This window comes from Leptonychotes weddellii, chromosome 13 (genome assembly GCF_054177405.1).
Source record: "Leptonychotes weddellii isolate Sample4059 chromosome 13, ASM5417740v2, whole genome shotgun sequence".
Taxonomy (NCBI): Eukaryota; Metazoa; Chordata; class Mammalia; order Carnivora; family Phocidae; genus Leptonychotes; species Leptonychotes weddellii.
The window spans coordinates 72,754,633-72,776,359 of NC_138381.1; the positions used below are offsets into that span (position 1 = coordinate 72,754,633).

Here is a 21,727-nt window from a genome sequence, read left to right on the forward strand (position 1 = left end):
TCGGGACCCTCTGCGCCTCCAAGCCAGCAACAGCCACTCACGTCCTCCTGCGTCTTCTTCAGCTGAATCTAACTTTGGGTGGGAAAGGCTGTGGGCTTTTAAGGGCTCATGTGATTCGATTGGACCCACGTGAATACCCCTCTCAAGACCCTTTACTTATTCCCATCTGCAGAGTCACTTTTGTCAGATCAGGTAACACATCAACAGGCTCCAGGGATCAGGTGTGGACATCTCTGAGGGGCTATTATTCTGTCCGCCACACCCCTTCCGGCTTCCCCAGGCCTCCTGTGGGTTTAGTGGCATTTCCTCTCCCGATGTCCGAGCTCACAGTGGCCCCTCGCTGGCTCCCTCATTTTCCCACTATACCCCCATCACTGTGGCCAAGCCTTGGGGGAGGATCCCTTTTCCTGCCCCCATAACCCTCACTCCATATACACACTTACGGCAACTGAGCCTTTCCCCTTCTCCTGGTGATGACTTCCTGCTCCTTCAACTGGAGCCTTGTCCTTAGAACACGAGAGCTTCTCCCTTGCAATTCCCAGCCTGGTCCCCCAATGAAGGGAAAGAGCAGAGAAAGGCCTTGGATTCTGCGCATCTCTGAGGAACTCCATCAGAGGTGTGCGTGCCTGGCACATGGATGCTCAGATGGAACCCTCTTGGTTGGGTTGGGTTACTGAGTCCTCACATTCTGCTCCCTGTGCTTCCCTCCAGGTCTCTACCCTATTCTGGGCAGCCCCAGGCTAGCTCTCCCAGGTCTACACCCCACTCTGGGCAGCCCCAGGAAAGACAGAGAGTGAGTTTTCTTCATCTTTTCCTTGTGTGAGATTCGTCCCAGGCACTGATGTCAAGAAACAGAACCAGAGTGGTACCATTTTTACCTGCTCTGACTTGACCAAACTTAGCTGGAGAAGCCTCAGTTCAGAGCAGCTGAACCCCTCCAGCAGACAGGCTCCAGATAATCCTTTTATCCGCAAATTCTCCCCATTGGTGGCCTCATTTATGGTCTGCCGCTCAAACTCTTCCCAAACTCTTCCTGGGCCACTGGCCACTTGCCATGTGCAGCCCTGCTTCTAATCATTGCTTACTTCCTTTGGGGTAGGTGGGGGCCTTGTTGCCAGGGTAACTGAGAGTGGACGATGGGCCTGGGATCTTGACCTTTAGCTCTGCCTAACAGGACTGTTGCTACATTCTTGGCTCATTTCCCTTTCACACACATTTCCTCTCCTTGCTGTTCACTCTGATGTTCTCCCCTGGGAAATGGGTCTGGCCTCCACATTTTCTCTGGGATTTGCTAACTCAGTTCCTTTTATTCTTATGGTCTTTTTTTTTTTTTTTTTGACTTGGCAAAGACACCTAAGGGATGGTGCTCCATACTGCCTCCCACAAGCAGGCACACCATGTCCTCCTCCTGATGCTCTGATCAGACCACGGGTTTGGGAGGCGATGGTCTGCCCCCTTCTGTCACACAGCTCCCCCTCCCCGCCTCTCGTACTGGTCCCATCCATCCGTAGTCTCTGCCTCATTCATTTCAGCCAAGGTTGCAAAATGGCGACGTTTCTAATTTTCACCCTTTCAACAAATATTAAGTAGAATTCTTTTGTAAAAAAGATGTTTTTTCCTTATTAGTTATAGCTGTATGTTTATCCTGAAATAGTTTGTACAAGAAAGGCTGGGCTTAGTTATATCCCATTCATTGCCGGGGCTTGGCGATTTTCTGAAAAAAGCATTGGTGTTCTCGTTCCTTCCAATGATGACCAGTGAGTGGCATGTTCCTTGATCACTGCGGATGCTCTCTTATCTTTGCCCTTAATGAACTTAAATGTCTGCCGAATGCTGAGAAGACATTGGCAGGAAAGAACCAGGATGGTTCCTTCCTTCCTTTGGGACAATCTGAGTCGCTTACTGTATTTATTGTTGCAGGTCTTAATCTACTACATCCGTACCACTGACCATGTGGCTGTACACGGTTGTTCATTTTTATTTAAGGGGTTCAGGTGACGTACGTCTAGGTCTGTCATTAACCCTGTGAGGATGGAGCAGTGTCTTATGGTCTTACGGTCTCCTGTCCATGTCTCTAGTGCGAGTTGGGGCATCTAGAAGGGTCTGGGATCCAGTTGTAGACTGAGTCCATGTGAATGCAGAGTGGTCATTCTTTCTTCAAGGGCTCTTTCTTTTGCCCTTGTTCTGGACAAGAGCGGTGGTGCATTCCAGCAACACCAGCTCACTGGCACGACACCAGCTGGGAGTCCAACGGGTCAACCCCACTCTGACGTTACCTGGAGCCCATGCAGGCCTCACAGTCAAATGGCAAGGTCCCAGCAAGGCTGCCTCCCCCTCAGATGCTAGCTAGCTGCGAGTGGGGTCCTCAGACTGCTTGGACCCCCACCCCGACTTGGCTACAAATTCAGGGGTTTCCATGGCCCCACTTTAGTTTCAATAACCTGCTGGAATGACTCGCAGAACAATGCCATACTTACAATCACCATCTTATTATAAAGGATGTAAATGAACAGGCAGACGAAGAGATACACAGGAGGGGTGGGCTGGAAGAGTCTGGAGTGCAGAAGCCCCTTCCCCATGGAGTTTGGATGCGCCATCTTCACAACACACTGCTCTCTTCACCAACCAGGAAACTTTCCAAGCCTTGCTGTCCAGAGTCTTTATTGGGGTTTCATTACAAAGGCACGATTAATTAAATCACTGGCCATGGGCTTGAACTCAATCTGCAGCCTCCTCTGCTCTTGGGAGGTTGGGGGGATGGGGCTGAAAGTTTCAACCCTCTCATCACATGCCTGGCATCGACGGCATGGCCAATCCCTCCTTTGGAACTCTTACCAAAGGGCCCAAACCTCGTCAGCATAAACTCAGGGATGGTTGGAAGAGGCTCCTCGGGAATGCAAAAGACTCTCCTATCAGGGAAATTCCAAGGGCTTCTGAAGCTCTGCGCCAGGAGCTGGGGACAAAGACTAGATATACTCTTTGTTCTATGACAGCGGGTGTTGTGGTGTATGCAGTGGTAACAAAGTATCTTTCAAGTATCTCTGAAGCTAAAGCCACAGCGTAAAGCCTTGAGATTTGGCAAGAAGACACTCATCATGGGGGGAGGGGGGGGAAGGTAGGCTCAGGAGGAAAAGACAGTAGGCTATTATGTATGTGAGGCAGCAATTATAATGCAAGCCTTTGGAGAGTTTAAAAGGCTAAGAAGACGCAGGGGAGACCTTCAACTCAGCAGGTGCAGACTGGGTTTTGTGTGCGGAGGAAAAGAGACAGGAGCCAGGCGGAGGAGTGTGAGAGCCAGATCATGGAATTATAGGAACCCAGGGGCAGGTAGAGGGCTTCCCTTTGGGACTACGGAGAGATCCCTCTGCTAAGGCTTGAAGGAAAAGGAAGGAGCTAATGGGAAAACACACAATGGTTGACAGAACGATGGCGCCGGTGAAGCTGGATGAGAGCGGATGAGTCTGGTAAGGCGGGTCACTTGCCGAGCGAGAGTTCAGCAGGCTGATGCTATGGACTTGGCGTTCTTGATTTCAAGAGGAGTCAAAGAAGCGAGAGGAGGAGTAGAGGAGAGCAGATCTGGTGGTGACAGCGAACTGAATCTTTAAAAAGCAGCTGCCAGATGACTTCTAGAAGTCTCTTCTAGCGTTACCATTCCAGGGTCCTATGACTTCTGAATGAGAACATCTCATTGACAATAGGATGCATCCCCATACCACAACTGCCCGGTGTCTGCACTGTCTGGAGAGAAAGAAATAGATGTGCCAGAATAAGACGTATCCTAAGCAGTTAAAACCACTGGTTAAAAGAGTCAGAGAAAAAGAAGAAGGAAGCGTGTCTGAGAGGGTTCGTATTACCAGGGACAACTTTTGGGGACTGGTTACAGTGCAGATCTGGGGAACTAAAGCAAACTCTAGGGTTGGGCGGTTCTTCTGAAGCTGGGTTCTCACCCGGGGGCGATTTTGCTCCCGACAGGACATGAGGACATGTTTCGAGACATTTTTAATGGTCCCAACTGGGACAACTAAAGAAGGTGCAGCCAGAAAGGGCTGGTGATGCCTCAGGGGACATTTGGTAATGTCTGCAGACATTTCTTGTGGCCACAGTGGTGGGACCAGGGATGCCGCTCAGCACCCGACGCTGCCCGGGACAACCCCCAGCCCAAAAATGAGACAACCTATATGCCAACAGTTCCCCCAGTGGAGAAAACCCGCTCATAGAGCTGTTGCGTGAGTCCTGGGTCACCTGCCTTAGGATTGCTTGTAATGGGAAGGAAACAACAAAAAACAAAACAAAACAAGAAAACCCATGCCTGTTTTGTTTTGTTTTGTTCTCAGCTCCTGAGTTGGGCTATCTGTTATTTGTGGCGGAATGAATTCCAAGCTGCTACAGCGGGAGAAGCTCTTTGATGTAAGCATGTCACAGGGGCATCTCCAGAGGACACTTCCTTTAGATTATTCTTACTGGCACTTTCCACGATCGTACAGGATATCCAGTCCCATCTTTGAAGCAGAAAGAGGACAACCATTCAGTAGCTTCTTTTGCTAGGAGATGCCAACACCATTTGTCCCCTCCACCCACGTCACCAGTGGGGTCAGCTGGGTCCAAGATCACGGGCCTAAAGGAGAGTCAGAAGCATTACATGCTTTTTAAAACCAGTGGCCTCAGAATCAGGGGCCCCATTCCACTCTTAGCGCCAAAACAACATGTCCTGTGTTTTAGGTGCCGGTAATTCAAACGTACTGATAGAGTGCAAAGTGATTTCCTAGAATTCAATTACATTTGCCAATAATATTTTGAAAGCTGCTCATTATTATACACAGGACGGCATAAGATAAACATCTCTCTCCTGTTAGGTCGACTGAAATATGCTGCATAATTTAATCAGCTGTAATGTCACGTCGGCCACGCCCATGGTAGCCAGCCAACCCATGGTATCTTGTTCTCTCTTTCTTCTCCTCTATTCTTTCTCAAAGCTTTTTCCTTTCCTCTATTTCCTTTTCTTTTGTTTCCCTTGTTCTTCTGTTCTGCCGGGAGCACTGAATGGACACGCTAAAATTCCCTGCTATTCGTGAAGGATAGCGGTTTTGCGGGATGTGGGTCTGAAAGGGTGGATAAAATCTGATCTAATAAATCTAATTCTCCTGTAGGACGAATCGGCCATGAAGGAATGATGGTGTTATTTCTCAGGGACACACTTCCGACTTCCACACCTCTAAGACCTGATAACGAATTCACACTTTTCCTTCCAACCTACGAAGATGGAAGCAACCCAGGGACCTGTATCTTGGTCCTTCTTTCTCTATTCCTCCTGGATGACATTCTCTCCTGCCCCCCCCCCGGATTTCCTCCCCGGAGACTATGGGAGGTTCTGCTGGTTGGCACCTTTCCACCCCCACCCACCGCCGTCCTCAGTTTCTCGTGGGGAATAATGAATCACGACCCCAGGGAGGAGAATCCAGGTCGCTGGAATAGCATTGGAGGGAATCAGGTTAAGAAAAGGGGGTGGCAGGATTTCGGGCACCTGGTTCTCTGGATCTGGGTCAGTAGGAAGTTCCTCACAGTCTCATCCTCAAAGTTGTAATTGACCGTCCAGAAGACACAAAGCTGCTGATATTTTGTGATCAACTCCAGGACCGTATGGAAACCTTCTGCGGTGTCGAAATTCTCTGCTCCACTCCCCTGCTCCCAGGAATAGATGGTGAGCAGCTCCAAGGCGTACTTTGGGGGCAGAGACCCCTTTCGCTTCAGTTTCCTTTCACACTGAGGGAAGAGGGGAACGTCAGACAGTACTGGTGAAGGCAGGGAGGTGCAGTGAGCTCAAAGAGTACAGCAGAGACCACACATTAATGGCCGCTGGGGCCACAGCGGGGCAACTGAGGCACGAGACACAGTGCTGATGGGACTGGGCTGCTGGAGGTCTGAGCAGGTGCTTCCTTAGCAGCGTGCAGATTTCTGGGTTGGGCTACGGCCATATAGGACTCCCTAGAGTTATACTACAGCGACCGCTTACAAAACACCCACTGTGTGCTGACTGAGGGGCCAGACATTTTACGGGTCATTCCTAATCCTCCGACAACCCCACCAAGCAGGCATAGATCGGCGTTTCTGATGAGGACATGAGGCTTGAGGAGGGGAAGTGACTCGCTCAAGGTCACACGGTAGCCCTGAGCCCTCTGAGCACCCTGGGGCTGGAGGTATGGCCATTTCTCTGAGTTTCTGGGTTGGAAACCACAGAGCTCAGGGAGCTGTACACAAGAAGGAGACATCCCAGGAAAGAGCTGATGCTGTGCTGGATGTCTGCTGCACGGAGATACTCAGAAGGTCCCCTGAGTGCGAGACAGTGACGGAAGCAAAGGGAGGCTAAGCGTTACAGAAAATGCAGCCCCTGGTCCCGCCTGTAGCTGCAACCTGTCTTCCAAGGATGGCATCTGTGTGTGCTAAGCATGGGCACTGAGCTGGGGTGGGGGGTAAGCCGTGCTGGTGACCTGTAGGCATGTACATTCCCAGTTTCACCTGCCCTTGGTAGGCAGAATAACTTGGATTCCTGCTGAATTCTCTGGGGGTCAGAGCAAAGGCAAAATAAGCAGCTTTGATGGGAGGGGGTGCTCTACAGCTCACCCCAACTTCACGGGTTTGGTGACGGGGACTCCACAGAGATATGCCAGATTAGTGGACAGAGTCCCGAAAGTGGCTCAGGCCCCAGCACGGCAGAGTGTGGGCACACGGCACACTTGATGGGAACCGGTTCCATGGTCCCAGAGCACGATAAAAACAATTCCAGACAGCTGGAATGAGCACTGTCATACCTGTTTGTACCAGTGTTTCACTAGACGAATTAAATCCTTCAGTTTGGTGGGCCGGGAGACAACGAAGTTACACTGCAGTTCTGTGAAACAGGTGGAAAATTCTCCCCCCTCGGCGTCTGAGGACTTGTACAGATTGATGAGCTCAGTGTAGACCTTGGGGCTGGGTGGGGAGCCAGGATTCAGTTGACCTAGCATGGGGGAGATATTTAGTTTATGCTTTACTGTGCATCAAAGTAACCGTTTTCCAACATTTTTGACCAATCTAATTTAATTCTGGGAAATGACTTGGAATTCTATTGGTATATTTGAATGATCGATGTCTAAGATACGGGGAGTAATGAGATATTTAAAAATACTATATGGGCTATATGAGTAAGCGTGCTCTTATTAAAGTATTATCTAGATTTGCACAGTCCGATACGGTAGCCACCAAACAACGTGGTTATCTGCGTTCAAATTAACTAAAAGGAAATAAAATTAAAAATTTAGTTCCTCAGTCCCACTAGCCACATTTCAAGCTCTCATTAGATATAGAACATTCCTATTATCACAGAAAGACCTTTTAGATAGCACTGATCGAGAGTTTGCTAACTATGGATGGTAGGCCAAATCTGGCCCACTTCTTGTGTTTGTAAATAAAGTTTTATTGGAACACTGCCATGCTCCTTTGTTAATGTATTGTCTATGGCTGCTTTCAGGTTACAATGGCAGAGTCGAGTAGTTGTGACAGAAACTGTATGGTCCTCAAACCTGAAAATACTTGCTCCCTTGTCTTTAAAAAAAAAAAAAATTAGCTGACCTCCAGTTTATACTGTTATTTCGTCTCTAGAGACACTAAGAACCATTCAGAGGGAAGGTATCAGAGTCTTCTTGATTCTGATTTGAAAAATGCCTGAAATAGTCTTGGTTTCTTTTAACATAACATTATGTATCTGTCATTCATGAACCGAATTTCCAAAGCAGATTGCAGACACCCAGATTTCCTGTCTTTGCCTCAGAATTCTCCCCAGTCTGTTCTTTCATTTCCTTCACTAACACTTGTGGCATTTTATCTATAAATGCGTACAGAACTCCTGTGGACCCCATTCTTTGATAGGTATTGTGAGTGATACTGCAGGAATATAAGAAGATAGGGAATATGGTCCTGGCCATCCTCGGGATCCTTAAGTGAGAAAGGAGAATGAACACGTCCACGGGTGTAAGGCATTGCTGCCATTATTCATGCTACCTGCTGGGGTCACTAGACCATAAGCCATTACTAGGTCACATGGCTTTCCCTCCACCCACCTTGCCCCATCGCCCCATCGCCCCAGAACCCGGCTTCCTCCTCTAGAAGTGAAGGTCTGCGGGGGAGGGGGGGGGGGTCTCACCTAGCGCATTAAATGCAGGCAGCACATCAAAGTTCACACTTTCGTTGAGCACTTTGGATTTCAGAGAGAAGCTCAGCACCCTGGGAGCCTTCCATTTTGAAATCTCAAACTTCACTGCCAACTCTTTCTCCTGCTGACAGGCTTCTAGCTGTTTATGGATTTCCTTGACGATACAGCATCTCTCGGTTTTTTGGGAGGCGTAGCTTTTAAGCGAGTCTGGGAACACAATGAGGTCAGCATCGGACCCAGTCTTCAGAGCTGTGCCTTTGCCCGTCGACCCTCCCTAGTGAAGAGAGCAAGCGGAGATACAGCATTTTCTAGATCCCGAGCCCCGAGCCCCCACGGGCTGGCACCAGTGGGCTCATTAATGAGGTTGCCAAGGTTAGGGTTCCAGGTTAGGGTCCAGTTAGGGCTGAGTCCAAAGCAGAGCGTTCAATTTTTCAAACAAATAGTTTGGTTTGAAAGGTTTTCTCATGCCCTTTGATGTGCTTATTAACACACAAACAACTGATGGCTCGTTACCAGTTACCCACTTCTCATGTCAACTCCCTCAAGATTTCTCCCAAAGAGCATTTAGCTTTGTGTGAATTCCTGTGATCTGAGAGAAATCAAACTGGATGGAATCATTGCGTTGAAAGGTCCTCATCTGTCCCCTGAGTCATCTGTTTCCTCTTACAAGCTGGGGATGGTGGGATGAATATTCATGATTTAGGTACAGGGCTCTGCAAACTTTCTGCAGGGGGTCGGGTAGTAAGTGTGGGCTATGTATGTCCCTGCCACACAGGCTTCTCCACTTCTCCCCCCACCGCCTCTCTCTTCCTCCCTTCCTCCTCCTCTTCCTTCTTCCCTTTCTGCTCTAACAACTCTATTAGGCACGGCTCCTTAGCGGACAGACTGCTTCGAGGGCAGGTGGGGGAGAAGCCAGCTTCCCCACAGAGAACGGTCCCAGGGCACCATGCTGGGGGCTTTGTTCTGGGCACCAACCCTCATACTTGCTGCCCCGGGTGCCCCCAAAAAGCTCACTCGATTTTTATAGAGAATACGTTTGTTTTACCCATGGGTAGTAAATGCCTGGCAGCGGGTTAGGGGCAAGGGGAGGGTGTTCTGTCCCCTGTAAACAGGTGCTCAAATCTGCTTCGTTCATGCGGCTGGTCTGTGAGTGTTGGCCTTCACAGGCCGCTCCATGCCCCCTCCTCACATTCAGGGGACGCCTCCCCTGTCACCCAGCAGACAACCCTTTCCAACTTCAGAAAGACAGAAAGCAATGTCCTATGCGCTGGCGGTTCTCTTCCTATTTTCTTCTGTGATATGCCACCATACCTTTTCTTATTTTTTTACTGTCGGGTTAATGGGGGGTCTCAGGAAGGAAGGGAGAAAAACAAGCTTTGACAATCCTAACATTGACCATGAACTCAGCCTGTGACCATGAACTCACTCCAATGACCCTCAGTGAGACATTTTACTCTACTGGTACTGCTCCCCGGGTCTATGACAGGGCAGCAGGCACCCAGGTCTGCTGGCGCCATATGGGCCCTTCCCTGCTCCCTCCTCCGGACCACGGGCACCTGGTTATGTGGTCGCTGACCAACAGACGGAGGGAAGGGGGTTAGCCCATGGCCTTGAGCCATGGACAAGAATGACCCAATCTGCCGAATCTCTAGCTCAGTTGATGGGACTTATCGGGCTGTGGTCATTAAAACAAGAAAGAGGTCACTTTTTGGTTCAGTACACACCGAGCTTGGAAGCTGCAGTGGTTTGAATGGTAGTCCCCCCAATAGATATGTCTGCTGGGAATGTGAGAATGTGACCTGACTTGGAAAAAGGGTCTTTGTGTAGATGTCATTGAGTGAGGGGTCTGTGGACCCTAAATCCAATGGCAGGTGTCCTTAGGAGACAAGAGAAAGAAGGAGACCTGCAGAGGAGAGGTGATGGGGAGACACAGGCAGAGATAGGGGGGTGGAGTTCCCAGGTCAAGGCCGCTAAGGGCCACAGCAGCCCCCGGAAGCTCATACAGAGCCAAAGCTATGCTGTTAAGGACGGAAGCAGTGTGCGGGCAACCCCGATGAGAGCCGGGGTCCTGGGTGCCCATCTCCCCCCACTTCCCTCCCGCCCCCCTTGCCCTCCGTCCACTGGCGGGCACTGCAGGGCTCTGGGAACTGCGGAGGAGAAAGGCCAGCACTCACCTTCACAGTCTTTTGAACCTTTGTCGCTGAATCGCGAAAGCAATTTTTTTGAAGGAATTTACAGATGATGTCAACAGCTACCGCGATCTGGTCTAGGAAATGTTTGTCGGGCTGGAGAAAGTCCTTGATAAACTTGTCTAGAAGATGGCCCGGGGTGGTGAACAGCGGTGCTGGCTGGGAAGGTAGACAAGCACTCAGCGCTTGCATCCACACGCCGCGAGAACATTCGGGAGAGTTCAGGGTGCTGCCCAAGACCCCCGCCCCGCTCCCCCCCACCGCCCCGCTCCCCTGACCCAGAAACAAAAACTGTGAGTTGTTCCTTCCTACCCCGGAGAGGTCTGACCCTTTCCGGGACTCGAAGCTGTTCTGGGCGTGGCATTGCTTTCTGTGGCTGGGAACCCTAAAACCTTTGTGCCCGCCCCCAGTCTCCCATTGCCTGCAGGGACTGCGGATATCTGGAGAAATGATCACCCGCGAGCCTTTTCAGGCTTTATCAGCTTCTGTTGCACACATGTGTCCATGGGGATTGGCTTCCCAGGGCTGCCCTAGCAACGTACCCCTGGGGGGCTTCCAGCAGACAGAAATGTATTCTCTCACTGTTCCAGAGACTAAAGTCTGTGCTCAATGTGTCAGCAGAGCTGGGCACCCTCTGAAGGCTCTATGGCAGGAGCCTTTCTTGCCCCTTCCAGCTTCTGGAGGCTCCAGCAACTCCTAGCCTTCACTGACTTGGGGACATACCACTCTGGCCACTGATGTGCCTGGGTCTCCGTGTGCCTTCTTATAAGGACACCAGTCACTGGAGTCAGAGGCCATGCTAATCCTGAATGACCTCATCCAACTAATGATGCCTGCAAAGACCCTACTTCTAAAGAAGTCCCCATTCTGAGGATCCAGGTGGACGTGAGTTTTGGGGGACACTATTCAACCCTCTATACTGTTCTCAGGGTGCTGAGGAGAGAGCCAGCCTGGGATCGGAGGGGCTGTGGGTTCAGTCTGAAGGGACACTTCTCTGCTCCAAAAGGGGTTGTGGAGGGTGGGACGTGCTACTTCCTTGCATCTGTGCTCACTTCCGGAAAGAAATCATATTCTGATCTCTAAATGGGGTCTGCACAGAAGTGTAATTCTTTCCTCTTCAGTCGAAAAGCTCAGACTGTGGGGTCTACTCCATGTCTCATGGGTCATGACGTCCCACGGGAGGCCCCTCCGCTCCCTGCCCCACCTGCTCAGTCAGTCTACCCTAGAGGTCCCAGTCGGCGGAGGTGGAGGGGAGGTGACGCCCCCATCTCCCCACATGTCCGCCTCTTAATCTCCGGAACCTGTGCATATGTTTCCTTATATGGAACGTGGAACTTTCCAGATGTGGTTAAGCTAAGGATCTTGAGATGGAGGAATTATCCTGGATTATCCGGGTGTACCCAATGTCATCACAAGGGTCCTTATAAGAGGGAGGCAGGAGCATCAGTTATATAGAGAGATTGAAGGCTAGAAGCTTAATTAAATTAAATTTGTGTTCTTTTCAGCCTTGAAATTTGTGGTTTTCTTTCCTCCTCCTTCCTTTCCTTTCTTTCTTTCCCCTTCCTTCCTTCCTCTCTTCCTTCCTTCCTCCCTCCTTTCCTTCCCTCCTTCCAGCGGTAAGAGGAAGCAAACACACTGCTCCGTATAGGTACCAACCCTTTGCTGGAGAGCACACACAAGACGGGCTAGCTCTCCTTGGGGACGGGGGTGGGCTGGTCACCTTAAAAGTTGAAGGTCAACCTTGGTTGCCTCCAGATGTTCACAGTGGACCTCACCGGGTGCTGGAAGGCAAATTCATTGCCAGTACTGCCCTTCCCACGGGGCTGAGTATCGTGGGGGGCCCGCGTGCGTGTGTATGCATGCGTGGGCCTGTGTGCGTGTGCCCTCCAGTGCCCAGACGCCCTGATGCAGCAGGTCACGGGCCTGAGTCGCCTCCAACAGCTCTCATGAGAGGGAAGGCCTCCTAGTTCTGGAAACAGAGGTTGATTGGGTAGAAAAGGGAGCAAAAGCAGGGATCAAAAGATGGCTTAGGGGCAGCATGAGAACTAAACACAGCATGGCTACTGGGCTGGGAAAAACTGGCTATCAAAAACATCCTTTGGATAATTGGCAAGATCTGGAAATGGACTGTTGCTGGACGGTAATAACGTATTCATCTTAATCTCTGGAATTCGATCATTGCGTGTGGTTAGCTAAGAGAATGTCCTTATCTGGCAGCCAACTCCAATAGCTCAGTATAAACAAAACTCACAACACTGATGATGATGATGATGAGTATGTGTGCATACACACAGACCGGAACACAGCTAAAGAGGTCAAAGGTTACACATTTGGGTGTCTAGGTCGATGCAGCGGTTCACTGAACCATTTTTACAACTTTTCTCTACGTTTGAAAGTTTTCAGAATAAAGTTGGGGGGGGGCATATTTTTTAAAAGGCTGTTTTAGGAAGCCAGGAAAATTGAGGTCAGGGAGCAGAGACCAGAGTCCAGTGAAAGTCGGGACAAAGAGTGGGCGCACCATGTTCCTTCTGGATCCAGGCAGGGAGCTCCCCGCCCACAGGGTCCTTCCCGTCCAGGGCCCCAGGCATTTGGGAAGCTCACTTATATCCCGTCTTTGCTCAGTTGACCCTCAACTTTCTGTGCCAAATGGAACATAGATCCACCCTTAGCATACTTCGGATGTAAACTAGTCCCGTGTCTGTGCAATGTGGAATTTGGTTGACCTATGTGGCCTCAAATGACACATTTGTCCCCCTGCCATCCCATGACCCCCAGAAAATGGAAAGGATTCAGTGGCCTAGACTGATAATGTTCTTGTTGAATCGTCCTTCTCCAATAAGCTCCGAGAGCGCAGGGGCATTCTGTGGGGGTAGGTTGGCTTCTCCTTTGGGGGCTGGGAGGGGAAGCCGGCGTATCTGCCCCACAGCCAGCCCCTTGATCTGCACTCCAGTTTGGGGACAGGGCAGCTGCCGTGCACTCGCCTGGGACTCTGCTCCGTGTGGTCCGTCCCCACCTCTCCACCTGCTGTCTCTCCTACAGCAATTAACTGAAATCTCTAATCTGCAGGTGCCCTTCTCTCTTTGTTCAGTTTTGCTCTTTACCATCATTTTAACAGAAAAGGGTGGCCCCTAACGGTGTGTTATGGATTGAACCGTGTCCCCCTAAAGGATATGTTGAAGTCCCAACCTCCGGTACCTGTGAATGTGACCTTATTTGGACATGGGACCTTTGTATGAGGTAATCAAGTGAAGATGAGACCATTGGGGTAAGTGCTAATCCAACAGGCCTGGCATCCTTATAAGAAGAGGAGGGAGACACGGAGACAGACACGCAAGGAGGGGAGACATTGTGAAGACACACCACAGAAGGCCATGTGACAACAGAGGCAGAGGTGGGAGGGACGTGGCCACACGCCAAGGAGCACACCAGCAACCATCAGAAGCAAGGAAGGATCCTCCCCTGGAGCCTTCAGAGGGAGCCCATCCCAGCCCACACCTTGACCTTGGACTTCTAGCCTCCAGATCTGTGAGAGAATACTTTCTGTTGCTGTAAGCCCCCAGCGTATGACACTCTGTCGCCACAGACCTAGAAACTCCACACATGGTGCTCTTGGCTGAGACCGGGTCTGGGTGTCAGGACGCCCTCCCTGCAGCGTGACATGAGCTGTATTTGCAAAGCTCTCTCACCAGAACGTTCCACGATGGTCCAGGTGACTCATTCTGGCTGAGAGAAGACAACCAGCTCTGAGCTTCTTGCTTTAGCAGTTGCCAACACGCCCTATCTTTGCTCACATTATTGGTTGGGTCAGCTGGATCCAAGATTACTGGCCTATGAATTCCATTAGATTAAAAGAAATCAGTTGGGCTGCATGTGGAAGAAGAAATCCACGTTGGGGAAGGAGGACTGCACAGGGCGTCTGGTAACCCGGACTCCAGCACCCACGCTTCCTCTCAGTTGCTCAGGCGCTTTGTCTGAGATGGCTAGACCCTCTGCTCCTGGCCTCTCTGTTTCACAAAGATGTTCCGTTAATAACATAATAAAATAGTTAGCCCCTTCCTTCTATAAAGGGAAGCACCTCTCAAGTGTTTGTTTGGGCGACAAAATATGACGACGGTCTGGAATGTGAAAAGCATTGGTCAGGTTCCCCTATTTCAGGCAGACCCCGCTCTGCCTCCCTCCCCCCCCCCCCACCGAGGCTGGTGTTCTTTTGGTGCATCCTTGGCTGGGAGGGACAGGGCTGAGCCCTCGTGCTAAGGGGCACAGCCTGGCTTGCAGGTGAACAGGTAAAGAGAGAGGGTGGAGGGAAGCTTGGTACCTCGATGACCGGAGCTGGCTCAGCAGAATGTTCCGGACTGTCTCGTTCTCAAAGTTGTAGTTGACTACCCAATAGACACACAGCTGCTCCTGCTGTCTGATTAGCCCCAGGACAGTTCTGATGCCTTCTGCCATGTCAAAGTTTTCTGCTCTGCACCCTTGTTCCCAGGCATAGACTGTAAGCAGCTCCAGAGCATACACGGGCTGATGGGATAAATCTTTCAGCTTTTCCTGGCACTGTGGGAGAAGAAAGGGGTAGTGACTAATCTGGGGACCCAGCCCCCCCACCCCCATGCCAGGGAACTGAAATCAAGGAATCAGCAGTCTATAGGAAGTCACCACCCCCAACCAGTGACTAAAAGGATGCCATGCCTAAAATCCGATGGATTTTAGTATCAAGCATTGGCAAGGATGGGGAGCACCTGAAACTGTCGTACGTTGCTGCTGGGAGTGTCATTAGGTACAACCGTTTGGGAAAACTACTGTTGGCAGTACTTCCTAAAGTTAAATATATATATATTATTACAGATATTTAATATATTATATATATTTATGTAATGATATATATTTTATATATTATATAATAATAATGTGTATCGTCTGCATATGTATTTATTATGTGCACATATATACATATATAAATATGTCACGTATATATGTATTTATATATATACATACATATTCAGATACCTTATAACCCAGCACTTCCACTCCTGTATATTTACCCAAGAGAAATGAGTGCTTAAACTCACAAAAAGACATGTAGGGGAATATCCATAGTACCCTAATTCGTACTAGCCCCGATTTGGACATGACCCAAATGTCCATTAGCAGAATGGATAAAGGTGTGGCATACCAAGACAACAGAATCCTACAGAACGACGAAACACCACAACTCCATGCAACAACAGAGACAGATCTCTCAGACATCACGTTGAGCAAAAGAGGGCAGAGAGAGCATGTCCGGTACCATTCCATTGATTTCAAGCTCAAAAACGAGCAGAACTGATTGGTGGTGACAGACGATAGGACGGCGGTCGTTTGGGGGGAGTATTAACCGGGAAGGGGCTTAAGGCAGCTGCTGGGATGCAGGAAAGGTGCCCTATTTTGATCTGGATGTTGCCAAAAAGGTTATAAAAATGCACTGAGCTGGGGGCACCTGGGTGGCTCAGTCCTTTAAGCATCTGACTCTTGACTCTTGATTTCAGCTCAGGTAATGATCTTGGGGTCCTGAGATGGAGCTCTGTGCTCAGCGAGGAGTCTGCTTGAGAGTCTCTCTCTCCCTCTGCCTCCTCCCCCTTCACACTCTCCCTCTCTGTCTAAATAAATAAATAAATGAAACCCTTAAAAAAATTGCACTGAGCTCTGTACTTAAGAGTGTCGTACTTTCCTGGCTGTGGATGATCTCGGTGAAGAGGAATTGGACGACAGCACTAGACACATAATTGGAAAATTACCTGTTGGCACCAGTGCTTTACCAAGAGGATCAAATCCTTCAGTTTTCTGGGACGGTTGTGAAAAAACCTCTGCTGGAGTTCTGTGAAGCAGACGGAGAACTCGCCGGGGTGGGCTTTTGTCATGTCCAAGGCTCTTCTGAGCTCTCGGTAGGTCTGGGAGCTGGGCTTCTCGCTTAGGCCTGGTGCAAAAGAGAAATGGAGAACCTGTGGTGTTTGGGCGGCCTGCCCCCGGGGGAGCCAGCTGTGAAGGTCTGCTGGGGTTCAGCAGCGCACGTCGGTGGCTTCATCCGTAAGGGGACCGGTGTGTTCGCCTAAAAGGTGAGGGACGGCGAGCCTCGCACAATAGTAAAATGACCACTGCGAAAACCACATGGTGCTGGCCTCAGGCAAGATCAGCAGGAACGGAAGGATGGAAAACACAATTACAAATGAGGAAGGGGGAGCTCCGAATTAGGAGGGAAAGGTGGCTTCTTGAACAAATGGGGTTGGCATGGCTGGCATATACCTGGAAGAAAATAGGGTCCATAGATCGCATACGGTATATTCTGCTACGGAGCCCAGCCGGTGAACGTTCTGTTTCGGAGAGTCAAGGATACAGGGACTCTGAGGAGGCAGGTAAGGTGAAGGCAGGACACTGGAGGCTGGGGTTAAGAGGCCAGCGGGCAGGCATACTGCCCTCAGAACTGGACCCTGCGATGCCGGGTAGTGGTTCTCAAACTGGGTGCCAGTCGGAATCCTGCTGCACAGCTAATCTGGAGCATGGGCCCAGGAGGCTCTCAAGTCCAGATTAGCTTTGCAGGAGGTCTGACACCCAAGTGGAGAGAGCTCGGGCCTCTCTTTTTTTACTGTTTCTCAGGGGATTCGGATGCCCACGGAAGTTTGAGAACCACTGGTGTGGGGCTAAAGAAGCATATGCTACGGAGGGGAGGAATGTCAATAGGATCACAGAATTTCCACAGGATTTCCACTCTTGCTAGCGGAGCTCTACTGTTTACAAGCACACTTTACAAACACACAAACAAGAGGAGCCAGTAGCCAGCTTGTTCCTTTCATTCACTCCGACAGATTATTTAAGAATTCCCCAGTAGGTTACTTTTCCCAGAAAGCAATCCTTACCCTGTCCTTCCCCAGAGGGATCTCGGTTGGGAACGTGCAGTTCTAGCGCCACCTGGTGGCAGAGCCTGGATACCACATGCGAGGAAGAGCGTGTTTGTCGTTTTCACACCATCCTTGCATGTTAGGGTGAACCCAGCAGAGGGCGCCCTGGCCCAGTCTCCAGCCACCATACTCCGAACAAGAGAGAACATAGGATTTCCTAAGAATTCTGAGTCACACGGGGTCTCTTCACCTTGACCCCAGCCCTTGTTTGAGGTAGTCCTTATCATCCTAAGGGCCCCGTAAACTAGCCATTTGGAGTCTGATCTTAGAGTTGGCAAAAGTGGGTAAGTGGTGGGACCAGGATAGGAACTGAGGGCTGCCCACCTTCCAAACCAGTGCACTTTTCTCTATCTGGGTTGCCTTTCTGTGAATGTGAGTCACAGAGGTGTGTGTGTGTGTGTGTGTGTGTGTGTGTGTGTGTGTGTTTGTATCTTCATCTTAAAGGCATCCCAGCTTTGGGTTTAGAAGATCTGGGCTTTTATTCTAGTTCTATCAGTAACTGGCTGTGTGTCTCTGGGACATTCCTTTCCTTCAGTTTTCCTGTTTGCTTAATGAGGGGTTTAATTTCAGCTCTGACATTTAAGTTTGTGATTACATGCACCTGTGCTTGAGACTAAGCTGTCACTAGGCTGAGCTTTATCCTTCCTTCCTATCTACCATCCATCCATCCACCCATCCATCTTTCCTTCCTCCCTTCCATCCGTCCAATCTATCATATCCTTCCTTCCTTCCTTCCTTCCTTCCTTCCTTCCTTCCTTCCTTCCTTCCTTCCTTCCATCCAACCATTCATCCATCCAATCTATCACCCATCCATCCATCCATCCATCTGTCCATTTGTCTGTCCATTCGTCCATCCAACCAACCATCCATTCCTCCAACCAGTTGCCTTAATGTTGACCTAGTCAGGAGGCAGACTCCAAATGCCTGCCCCAGCTGAACTTTTCCCAGATGTTTGCCCCATCCTCTTCTTCTAACCAACATTTATTCTAGTCTAAATCCCCAGAGGGTGGTGTGTGAACCAGCAGCAGCAGCATGGCCCTGGTTAGACATACAGAGTCCGTGGCCCTGCCCCAATCTCCTGAATCAGAACCTGCATTTTATCAAGGTTCCCTGGTGATTTGTGTGCATGTCATAGTTTGAGAAACTCTGCTCTAGATTCTGGAATCTAGGACATTTTCTCCAAAGTCAGTTAGGAGGTGGGGGAAATGTTCTAGAGAAGAGAGTAAGCCTCCGGCAGGAGGGACCTCCTCTCTTGAAGGTATGTGGTCCCTGGCTTTGGAACATACCAGTGGTGTCTATCCCATTCCCAGCCTCGAGGACCCCCATGGCTGTCTGCCACCCCTTTCTTCGGCTTTGCTCTCTCAGCACACCTCTCCAGACCAGTGCTCTTCACACACCCAGGAGCAACTCACCCAGAGCGTTGTAGGCAGGCAGCACCTCAAAAGTGATGCTCTGCCATTTTGTGGACAGCTGGAGGGTGAGCCCACTGTGGAACCTCTGGACCTCCATTTTGGCCGGCAGCTTCATTGTGAGCTGACAATCTTTCAGACACTGCCAGATCTTGTTGAGGATTTTATCTTGTTTTTTTTTCTGATCCTGGAACTGTTCAAGGTCACTGACAAAGATGACAATCGTCCCATCGGAGTTGCCCCTCAACATGGTTTTCCTGCCATAAGAGCCGCCCTGCCAGTGACAGAGACGTAGATGTGAGACTCTGGACCCTTTGGGGTCCCCAGACGCCCCAGCAGGCCATAGTATTTCTCAAATCAAGCCAAAGCCTCAAATGTCGCCAGGCGTCCATTTGTCCACCCAAAGACCTGCATCAGGATGCCCATAGGAGCACCTCTCATATGAGCAATGGCCATCAGCAATAGGGTGGACAAATGTGGTGTCCTCGCACGCTGGAGAACTACCCAGCGTTGAAAGGGTAAACAGACGCTCGCACACAACAATATCCATTTCATAAACAGGATGGGGTCAAAGAAGCCACACAACAAAGCTACACCGTGCATGATTTCATTTACATCTGGCCACCAACCTGTCTGGTTTTCCTGGACATTCCCAGTTTTAGCACAGAAAACCCCTCAGTCCTGGGCAGACCAGCATGGGGTTGGTCACCCTACAATTACGCCAAGTTAAAAAAAAAACAAAACGGCAAAACGAATCTATGCTGTCGGAAGTCTGGAGAGTGGTTAGGGGAGGGTTGGGGGTAGGGACTAGATGGTGGGTCCCGGGGCTCTTGGGGCCGGGAAGGTTTCCTTTCTCCATCTGGGTGTAGGTGACACATGTGTGTTGTTTGTGAAAAATCTTTCGGGATGTACACTTAGATCAGTGCCCTTTTCCTATGTTTTATTTTAATTAGGAAAAAGTGAACCATATCGAGAGGCGGGATGGCCTAGTGGTTCGGGGCGTGTGCTCCCAAGCAGAGCATCTGGGTTTAAAGTCCAGCTCTGCCTCCAGCTAAGTCACTTCCTTGTGCCTCAGTTTCCTCATCTGGGCCAAGGCCAAGGGATACCAAGTATCCAGGTGTCTTTACTTCCAGGGCTGCTGGGCATGCATGAGGCGGCCGCCAGGAGGCACGGTGCGTGCAGAGAAGGAGGGCTCCGGGGCTGGCGGACCTCTAACTCTCTCCCACCTGGCACCTTCCCAGCTCCTTTTCCTCCCCCCAGAGGCCCGGAATCTTCAGCCTCAGCCCTGGGATTTGTACCCCTAGCACCAAACACTTCTACCTGATGAGAGCCACCCCCTCCTGCCATTGAGAAACCACAGAGCGACCTTTGGGTAGTTTTACTGAATCACCCAGCCTCAGTTTACTCCTCTGTGACATGGGGAGGATAGAAACAATGACGGTGAGGAATCACAGCTCATTTATTGAGCACTAACTATGGCCCTATACCAAGAACATTATAGCCTCATTACAGTCTGGGATTATTCTTCCTCTCTCATCTTACAGATTCAGAGACTGAAGCACAGAGAGGTTAAGTAACCTGCCCCGGGGTGCACAGTAGTCAAGGTAGAGCTGCTCCTAAACCCATGCTCCATCACCTCCCTCGAGGGTGGCGAGGGCAAGAGGATGTCTTGTGCACCCAAAGCCTGTCACCCGGAAGGCACTCAGCACAACGTCACTCCTCCTTCCGGTGGCCATGGAACCTCCAGGCTCCCAGAAGCCCTGACCCCCAGCCGTCCACTCACTTTCACCACACTTATCATGTGGGGGATCTGCTCCGTTTCCTGCAGGATGTTACAGATGGCGTTCACCGTGTCATCGATCTGCTTCTGACACTCTCCATAGGGCCTCAGGGAGTTCTCAATCAGTTCATCCAGCTTCTCGGGCTGCACGGAGTACAGATGCGACACCCAGATCCCCATTGCTCCTGGTGGCGGCGGTGACGGCTAACTGAATGGAAGGGAAAGGAAAAGGAGCCACTCCCTTACCCGGAGCCAGGAAACCAAAACTCACATTCAAGAACCAGGAAACTGCAAATCACCAGGCGAGAGCCTAGAAACCGAAACTCACAGAATGCTCCCAGCTGACTTCCTCGTAGGGAATTCTGCCCACCCCTGCAGGGTGGGCAGCCGGCCAGTCAGCTCCTCCCTGGGCGTCCTTTTTTTTTAAAGATTTAATTTATTTATTTGAGAGAGAGAGAGCACAAGCAGGGGGAGTGGGAGAGGGAGAAGCAGGCTTCCCGTGGAGCAGGGAGCCCGATGCGGGGCTCGATCCCGGGACCCCGGGATCATGACCTGAGCCGAAGGCAGACGCTTAACCGACTGAGCCACCCAGGCGCCCCATCCCCGGGTGTCCTTGTATTTAGACTCTGGAGCCCCCTTAGGACGGCTTGATCCATGCTAGAGTGTCCTTGAACAGATCGCCTGCTCTCTTTGTGCTTCAACTTCCCCATCTGTGAAATGGCTTAACAATGGTACCTCGCTCATAGGCTTCACGTTAGAACGGGGAGGGGGCACTTGGCAAATGCTATTTAAGAAGTTGTTAAGCAAAAAAAAAAAAAGAAGAAGTTGTTAAGCAAATCATCTTTTTACAGGGGACTGAGGTCATCTTTCGAGGCTCTTTCCCTTTTCCCCTTGTCAAAAAACAAAATTCAATGGCATAAATTTGAAGATCTAATTGGCTTCATTAAGTGCTTCATAAATCGGGCAGCATCCCACCTAGAAAGTAGAAAGAGCTCCAGAAGTTGTTACACAATGGAAGGTTTTTACAGGAAGGAGGGTGGAGCAAGAAGCTGTTAACAGGAAAAGAAAGGACCGTTTCAGGCCAGGACATCTTTTTGGGTCCAAGGGACTGGGCCGGCAGAGTGTTTATCCAGCAGATGACATCACTAGTGCTGATGGGGAAATCTCAGGCTGACTCTTCAAAGGTCACGTTCCAGGCATAGGTCAAAAATGTAATTAAGTCTCGGTTTGCTGTC

At 50.3% G+C, this 21,727-nt stretch overlaps 1 protein-coding gene across 1 annotated transcript; it reads right to left on the reverse strand.

Moving 5' to 3' along the window:
• Positions 1–2,470: 2,470 nt before the first annotated feature.
• OAS2 (2'-5'-oligoadenylate synthetase 2) lies at positions 2,471–20,812 on the reverse strand. Its single transcript, XM_006739604.3, is given in 12 exon segments — positions 2,471–3,653; positions 3,655–3,738; positions 4,462–4,615; positions 5,522–5,760; positions 6,807–6,994; positions 8,177–8,459; positions 10,360–10,533; positions 14,061–14,202; positions 14,690–14,925; positions 16,146–16,324; positions 18,716–18,986; positions 20,496–20,812. Coding segments are annotated over 12 exon segments (2,154 nt in total). The 5' UTR covers positions 20,673–20,812; the 3' UTR covers positions 2,471–3,626.
• Between the last annotated feature and the right edge of the window lie 915 nt (positions 20,813–21,727).